The sequence below is a fragment of the Grammomys surdaster genome, unplaced genomic scaffold, assembly GCF_004785775.1.
Source record: "Grammomys surdaster isolate TR1022 unplaced genomic scaffold, NIH_TR_1.0 174, whole genome shotgun sequence".
Taxonomy (NCBI): domain Eukaryota; kingdom Metazoa; phylum Chordata; class Mammalia; order Rodentia; family Muridae; genus Grammomys; species Grammomys surdaster.
Genome location: NW_021604622.1, coordinates 5,942,324 through 5,951,006, shown reverse-complemented (window position 1 = coordinate 5,951,006; position 8,683 = coordinate 5,942,324). Strand labels below are relative to the sequence as shown.

The following is an 8,683-nucleotide window of genomic DNA, read 5'->3' as shown; positions in this document are numbered from 1 at the left end:
TTAATAGTAATAGTAGTAGTTAGTAGTAGTAGTTAATAGTAGTAGTAGTTATAGTAGTAGTAATAGTAGTACCTAATTTAGTAGTTAATAGTAGTAGTAGTTAATGGTAGTAGTTGTAGTTAATACTACTAGTAGTTAATGGTAGTAGTTGTAGTTAATTGTAGTAGTAGTTAATGGTAGTAGTAGTAGTAGTAAAACTAACAACAATAGCAAGCATTATCATTATATTAGTTAGATGGAGACTCAAAAAGAAACCTTAGAAAAAACAAGAAAGAAACCAAAGGAGGAGGAGAAAGTTTCCAGAAAGCACTAATTACCCTATTGCAATGAAACATAAAGGAAATGCAAACAACCAGTGAGCAGACAAAATTTCCAGTCTCATGTAGCATTAACAAATACAAGTGTTAGCTGAGTATTTGTGATAATGGAGACTATAACTACAAGCCCAGTTCTGTCAAAAAGATTACAGACAGTAAGCCCTCTTCATATTTTGTTCATAAGACGAGTTGCTATACTACCTTTTGCTTGTATTTTTGAGGGGAAAAGGTGAGTAAAACATTTAAATGTGTGCATCCCATGACTCTGAAATATGGTTCAAAATCCATCCTTTGAGATATGTACTCAAACTATGTGCATGTCTATCTTTATCTTCCTTAATGATTTGTTTCTAATAAGAAAAAAAAAAGAACAGTAGACAAGCTCAAATGCCAACCAGAAGAAACAGTGCTGTATATTATTACATGGTCATTCAAAACCATGAGCTGTAGCTTTAGAGAGTCACAGAGAATACCTCAGATATATTGGAAGAAATAAGAAAAATGCATACTGGTTTTTATAAATATGTGATTACTAAAGATAATAGTATTATCTCTGGGTCATTTGTGTGTGAAGACTTTATGCTACATATCTCTGCTATTTTATTTTAAAATTTATAACATTCATCTTATTTGTGGTGACGGAAAGATAGATTTAAAGCATGTGGCTCAAATGTCAATGTTAAGAGCTAATTCAATGTAGCAGGGGGATACAGCCAGTATTAGCATGTGGTCTTGGACAGCTCACTTCTCAGTTTCCTCATCCATGAACTAGGGATAAACATAGAACGCTCGGTTCTTAGGGTTGTTGTAAGTAAATGAGTTAATGTGAGAAACACAGCTTGGAAAGCCATCTGGCCTGGACAGTGTATGATTGGAGATGATGACGAATACTGACAAAGATTCCAGATGTGGAGAGAACGGTGACTAACAAGATGCCGCTCTACTGGCAAGTAGGACATCGCCATTTACTAACAGCATGAGTTCCATTAGTAGAACAACTTTTTGAGATAAATGTTTGGGCTAACACTTGATTAGACCTGTTCCATAATCAGAAAGTCACCATTACCTTGGAAAGTGCCCCACTCCTGTTACAAGAGAGTCCTAACTAGATTAATGTAGACCACATACTAAACATAGTGTTCTGAAGTTGTTTAAATCTTGTTCCAGCACTTTCCATGTACAAGATACCCTACATATCAGCTTTCTTTAATGAGGAGTCAAACAGTATCTGTACTATACAAACAATGCAGAGTGAAAGTGTTTATGCACTTCACACCAGCATGTGGCAAAGCCGTGGGAGGTTCATAGATACTGGCCATATCTATCAATACAGACTTATTGGTAGTAAGAAAGTGTGGAGTATCTGCTTTATTTTGATCATAGAAAATACCTCTGGGACAACTGCAAACTGAGAAGTTATATTGACAGTATTGACAGAGCTTTTTGATGGATGTTAAAGCTGCATATGTCAACATTGGGGGAAAAGAATTTTTACAAAAAGAGAACAAAACCAGAAACCACAAAGTTCATTGACGTGTTAGGGCCCAAGCATCTTAAAAACATATATATATATATATATATATATATATATATATATATATATTATAAGGAAAGAAAACAACACTAGTCAACAAACCCAAAGACAATACATCTTAATGAACATCTATAGTTAGACTAGAAGCTGTAGAGTTTCACATTGGATTTTACTTTTTTACTAGCAAGTGTATTTTAGTGGACTTGTTCACCACTCTGAAAGGAAAAAGTCTATGACATAATTAGTACTAGAGAAACTATCACCCTTAGATCCTATTTCATAACTCATGTCCACTACTTGCACTGAGTCCTTCGTCAAGGCCTCTTGGTCACGTAAACACAATGGAGCAGCTGCTCCTGGGCTATGAGGCTGGGAGAGGAAAGATGAAGGAATGTAGAGTAGAAATGGGCCCTGGGGCAATCACCTCTACAGAGACTTGTACCAAGGGTCTACTTGTCTCATACATGCCTTCAACATCTGATAAGAACAGGTACAGCTCTAGATGTCACAGGTAAGCAACATAAATAAAACACATTCACTGGATATCAGAGGTAACCATCATAGATAAACCAGTCATTCGACATAAGGGGGCAGCCATTGGTGCAAGAAGGAGTTCAAAGAAACAATAAAATACAGAGTGTATGTTCCAGATTAGAGCCCACTATGTCATGAGGATAAAGTGAGACAGTCAATATAGGACCCAGAAAAGCCTTCACGATGTAACCAGTGAGCTGTCTCCCAAAGGGCAAGTTTAACCAGATGGAAAAAAGAAGCCACTCCAGGAAGAAAGAAAAGCGTATGCAGAGTCAGAATGGAGTGAAGGGGGGCGATGCCTGGGAAGAACGTAAGTACTTAGCTCTTGCGTAGTTCTTGCTGCTGTATCTAATGGGGAATGCTGACTGCCAAGAGATGCACACAGTCTACCTGGAGAGGGGAAAGAGCTGTGGTCGAAATCAGCTTAGAAAAAAAAACAAGCAGCCACCAACAAGGTGATGTGGGTGCTGTAACCCACAGGACTGGGAATACACTTAGATCTGTAGAGCAAATTAATATTTTTAATGCTATTATTTCCTTTTCTTTTTCTTTTTTGGTGGCATTAGCTAACATTTATTAGATGCTTTGTGCTAGGTGCTATTTGAACATAGCCATCTCCCCTCATTTCTTCTCCCTCCCTCCCTCCCTCCCCCCCTCCCTCCCCCCCTCCCCCCCTCCCTCCCTCCCTCCCTTTCAATAAGATCTTAATATGTAGCTCTAGCTGGCCTGGAACTGTGGATAACCTCCAACTCCAATTCCTCATGCCACTATCTCACAAACGCTGGCATCATGCAGGATGCAGTGGCACAGCAGGCAAATATTGTGAGCCTTTCCATCTTGCCGGATGAATATAAAGGGATTTCTGTTGTCAGCACCACGTTACCAATAAGATTTGAAGGCTTAAGTTGCTCCTTGGTCCGACTAGACTGGAGTCTGTACCTCCAGCTGCTGTATCACCCTGCCTTTTGGCACACCGAATCTCTATTAACTTTGTGTGAATTCACTTTATTGAGATTCTTCATGGCAATTGTCTTAGTTACAGTTCCATTGCTGTGAACAGACACCATGACCAAGGCAACTCTTATAAAGGACAACATCTAATTGGGGCTGGCTTACTGGTTCTGAGGTTCAGTCCATTATCATCATGGAAGGAAGCATGGCAGCAGTTAGGCAGTTGTGGTGCCAGAGGAGCTGAGAGTTCTACACATTGTCCCAAAGGCCAACAGGAAAAGACTGGCTTCCAGGCATCTATGAGGAAGGTCTCTCAAAGCCCACCTCCACAGTGACACACTTCCTCCAACAAGATCACACCTAATAGTGCCACTTCCTGGGCCAAGTATATTCGAACCACCATATTCTACTCCCTGGCCCCATAGACTTGTTCAAGCATGTGAGTCTCTGGGGGCCATACCTAGCTATAGCATAATACAAAACATATTTAGTCCAACTTCAAAAAGTCCCATTGTTTGTAACAGTCTCAACAATGTTAAAAGTCCAAAGTTCAAAGTCTCTTCTGAGATTCATGCCATGTCTTAACTGTAATCTCCTAAGAAATCAAAATCAAAAGGCAGATCACATACCCCAACATCATACAGAGTATACATTACTATTCCAAAGCATCATAGAGCGGAAATACTGGACCAAAGCAAGACAGAAAACCAGCTGGCTTTCCAGTCTCCGTGTCTCCATGTCTGATGTCAAAGTGTTCTTCAGATCTCCAACTCCTTTCCTCCTTGTTGGCTGCTGTTGGCAGATCTGGCATTCAGCAGCAACAAGCTTCATTCTATTGGGCTGTTTCCACTCACTGTTGGCAGCTTTCCTTGGCACGTATCCCATGGCTCTGGCATCTTTAACATCTTGGGGTGTCCAAATCAATTTCAGCTTCATAGCTTCTTTTTTTCAATGTCCGGGATCCACACATGATCTTCTGGGCTCCTCCAAAGAGCTTGGGTTACTTCTCCAGCTCTGTCCTCTGCAGCTCTCTAGGCTCCAATTGACTCCACTCCACTGCTGCTGCTGTTCTTGGTGGTCATCCCATGGCACTGGCATCTCTAGTACAGTGGGGTCTTCTGCTGTTACTAGGCTTTACCAATAGTCTCTCATAGGCTCTCTTCATGGTGCCAAGCCTCAACTTTTCTGCATGACCCCTTCAGTCCTGGGCCATTAACTGCAACTGAGGCTGCACCTTCACCAATGGCCTTCCATGGCCTCTCACAGTGCCAATCCTCAGCTGCTTTCCATGACTCCTTCAGGCCTTGAAAACCAGTACTACCTGGGTGATTCTTACACATTAATAAATCCAGCTGAAGCACTAGATACAACCTTGGCTATCTCTAGAACACAGCTTCTTTGTGCTCTCAGAAAACACTTCCCAGAGAATTTCATCTCAGTGATACTAGTCTCTTCTGAATCACCACTAATTTCTTGGCTCCAGCTAACCAGCATCAATTGTCCCAGTAGTGCCTTCTATTCTTGACTCTATAGCCAGAGCCACATGGTTGAAGCTGCCAAGTTCTGCTGCTTGCTGGGGCTGGAACATGGCCCTCCTTCCTCATTACATCCCTCATTGTCTACGTTTAGCTATCCTGGAATTTGCTCTGTAAATTGGCCTTGAACTCAGAGATCTGCATGGCTTTATATCCTGGATTCTGAGATTAAAGGCCACCATGCCTGGATTTAAGCTTTTCTTTTCCTAGAACTTGCTCTGTCCCAGGCTGGCTTTGAACTCAGAGATCTGCTTGCTTGCCTTTGTTTCTGGGGATTAAAGGTGTGTACCCCCATGCCTGGGCCTTGTAGCTTTTCATGGCCACCATTCCTCAAGATCTGGATCAAAAGCCTGTGTCCTCTATTTCTGGATTGTAGCTCATTCCAGATTAAAAGTCCAAATGAAAACAATAACCAAGTCCCTTGTTTGACTGCAAAAGCATGAATAGTAAGCTTAGCAGGGTGGGATCTTGCCTCAAGGTCACCACTCCCTTAATCTGTTCTTCTCCTGGAACATGGGATTCAGCTCCATTCTATTTCCTGGTGCTCTTTGAGCCATATATTTTGACTTCTTTTCTTTTTAAGCTTTCTATGCTTAATCAAAATGGCTCTTTGAGACTAAACCAGGGAACAAAGTCTGCTGGACTTTTTTTTTTTTTGAGACTTCCATTGTCAGTATAATTAATATAAATTTCTTTACCTTAGCCTTAGGTAGATTCTTTAGACAAGGGCAAAAAGTAGTCACATTCTTCACCAGAATATCACAAAAGTAGTTTCTAAGGACATATACTGAAAATTTTCTCCACTGAAACCTCTTGGGCTAAGTCTGCATAGTTCAAATCCCCCTCCATATTCCTACCAGGATGGCCCATTAAGTCTCCCTTAAAACATTTCACTGCTTTCCAAAGTCCTAAAATCCACATTCCTCCAAACAAAAGCATGGGCAGGCCTATCACAGCAAAACCCCAGTCCCTGGTACCAACTTCTGTATTTGTTAGGGTTTCCATTGCTGTAAAGGGACATCGTGAGCAAGGCAACTCTTATAAAGGAAAACATTAAATTGGGTTCTGAGGTTCAGTCCGTTATCATTATGGCAGGAAGCATGGTAGCATCCTGGCAGGCATGGTGTTCCAAAGGCAAGCAGGAGAAACTGGCTTCCAGGCTTTCCAGCAGGGCCCCTTCTGCCCACTACCCTTCTTGCCCTTTCTGGACTATGGTTTGGGTCTAGAGAAGCACAGGGGGAGAGTTGGTAACAGGCAGAACAGCGGGGCTATTCTCAATGCTGTATTTCTATGAACCTAAATTCTTTTTGCAATAGTCAGTTGTTCAAATCAAAGGATGTAGGACATGCTTGATCTTAAGGTTCAAGAATGCTTTTGTAGTTTGGTAAAGAATTTGGGTTTTCCTTTAAGCTATGATGAAGTTTTAGGATACAAATTATGTCAACAATCAACCATTTATCTGATCATAGAAAGTTGACTTGAACATGTCCTTTGATCTAATTGTCCCTTATGATTCACAGTGGTTAAGAGTAGCAGCTCAATGCTAGATATGGAGGCATCTGCCTGTGGTCTCAGCTGCTTGGGAGGCTTGCGACAGGTAGAACAGTTAAACGCTGAGGTCAGTGTTGGCAACACAATGGGCTACAGTTTCAGTATAGCTCTGGAAACAGGGAGGCCTGGATTCAAACCACTAATACTTTCTAGTTCTATCTAATCCCATTTTCCTTGTCTAAAAAATAAAGATGAGTTCTATCCTTGTGTCAGGATCACTGTGGGAAACAAATGGAGCGCTCACAAAGCATTCACCCACAGTAACCATGTACCAAATTAACAGCCGTTTTTATTATTGTGATTTCATGATCTTTTGCTTACAGCATTGATGCTTAAGGCAAATGGGGGTAGAGCTGGCTGCTTGGGAAAGCTAACACTAATCTCATGGGGAAAACATTTGGTTGGTTAACATTTCAAATGCGATCTAGAACCCCTGAAAACAGAAAAGAAAACACTGTTAGAAATGAACACTTAAACAAGAGGAAGAGATTGACTATACTTAGTGCAAACCAATGTTCTTGACAACAGAGGATTTTGGACAGGGGAATCCTGCCACCTTGTGGCAGCTGGCTGACTCACTGTCCTAGCAGTCAGTCCATCCTCAGATCTTTGCTCACCTCTGATTTAGTGAGACCCTTGGGCAGAACTGAATCTGTGCCTGTTCCCTCTGCTAACATTATCTCTTGTTACTGATGAGGTAGTTAAGCTACAGGTAATTTCCTGTATGTTTTGTAGCCTGGTAGTAGTCAGAACACAAAACAGTCTTAAGTGAGATTGTACATTTAAAGTCCCAATTTCTTTGTCAATTGTGTATCAGATTCATGTGGAATATAGTTACTCCATCTCTCCAGGGACTATGAAATCACCCTATGAAATTTTAGACTGAGCCGGGCAGTGGTGGCGCACACCTTTAATCCCAGCAGGCAGATTTCTGAGTTCGAGGCCAGCCTGGTCTACAGAGTGAGTTCCAGGACAGGACAGCCAGGACTACACAGAGAAACCCTGTCTCAAAAAACCAAAAAGAAAAAAAAAGAAAGAAAGAAAGAAAGAAAGAAAGAAAGAAAGAAAGAAAGAAAGAAAGAAGGAAGGAAGGAAGGAAGGAAGGAAGGAAGGAAGAAAAGAAAGAAAGAAAGAAAGAAAGAAAGAAAGAAAGAAAGAAAGAAAGAAAGAAATTTTAGACTGACGGCATGGTGTCTGAAAAGCATTCTTCATAGAAACTTTGTGGATGAATATTAGCTCTTCCAGTGTAAGGAAATGGGAACATAGAAGCCTTAATAGGCAGAAACAGGCAGGCTGGGACCTCTTACAGCTTGGGGTTTGGATCTCTGTGCCCGTCAGAAAGTATTTGAAAATCCTGAAGTACATTGGATAAATCAGATAGGTTTTCTTCAGCTTCAGGTTAAATGCAGCCCAGGTAGTTATGATACCCAGACTTTTTCTAAGACCAGGGAAGAGCTTTGGTCTTTTGGACCAAATCCAAGACTCTAGTCCTATTTTGGATTTGTTTAAACACTCATTCAACGTAGTTAAGTATAGTAATGTTTAGTCATACGACGCTGTCCTAGCCTCAGGATGAGCAGAGCCTTTCAACACTGATAAGGCAGTGATATGGTGTTGGGGCAGGGGCAGCTCTCATTGGAGAGAAAAACCAACAAAAATTAAAATGCTTTTCTCCTTCCTTTCTAGGTCTCTCTTGTGTTATCAGGGACTGAAAACTCTACACAAGATAGCCAACAATAAAAACCTTGTTGCTAACCAAAATTCTAGAGCACAAAGTATGTTTATCGGCATGGACGGCAGCAACAGAGCCAAAGTGGAAGTGATTTGTTTTTGTTTTTTGTTTTTTTAAACTAAGGATTCTAAAGATTCTTGAGGAAAGCTGGGCGGTGGTGGTGCACGCCTTTAATCCCAGCACTTGGGAGGCAGAGACAGGCAGATTTCTGAGTTCGAGGCCAGCCTGGTCTACAGAGTGAGTTCCAGGACAGCCAGGGCTACACAGAGAAACCCTGTCTTGAAAAACCAAAAAGATTCTTGAGGAAAGAGTGGGTGGGATATATAAGAGCTATTAGAAACCAGGATCTTGATCTATAACCTGGTAAAGAAATTCTTTAGTGATGCTTTGTTTCGACAGTACTCCATGTCACTGCGTCTCTATCACCTCCCCTTTCTGTTTTCTAATTAACTCAGTTAAGTCTTGACTTTCTTCCTCTAGATACTGTGGGTTGAACACAACCACATGCTGAGAGAGGGCTCCAGAACTG

General features: G+C 41.2%; 1 protein-coding gene across 1 annotated transcript in view; it reads left to right on the top strand.

Moving 5' to 3' along the window:
* Ttc23l (tetratricopeptide repeat domain 23 like) overlaps positions 1 to 872 on the top strand; it is a 51,845-nt gene extending 50,973 nt beyond the window's left edge. The window contains exon 11 of the mRNA XM_028767667.1: positions 236 to 872. Within this exon, the coding sequence (XP_028623500.1) occupies positions 236 to 260 (25 nt within the window). The 3' untranslated portion in view covers positions 261 to 872. The remainder of the gene's footprint in view (positions 1 to 235) is intronic.
* The last annotated feature ends 7,811 nt before the right edge of the window (positions 873 to 8,683 follow it).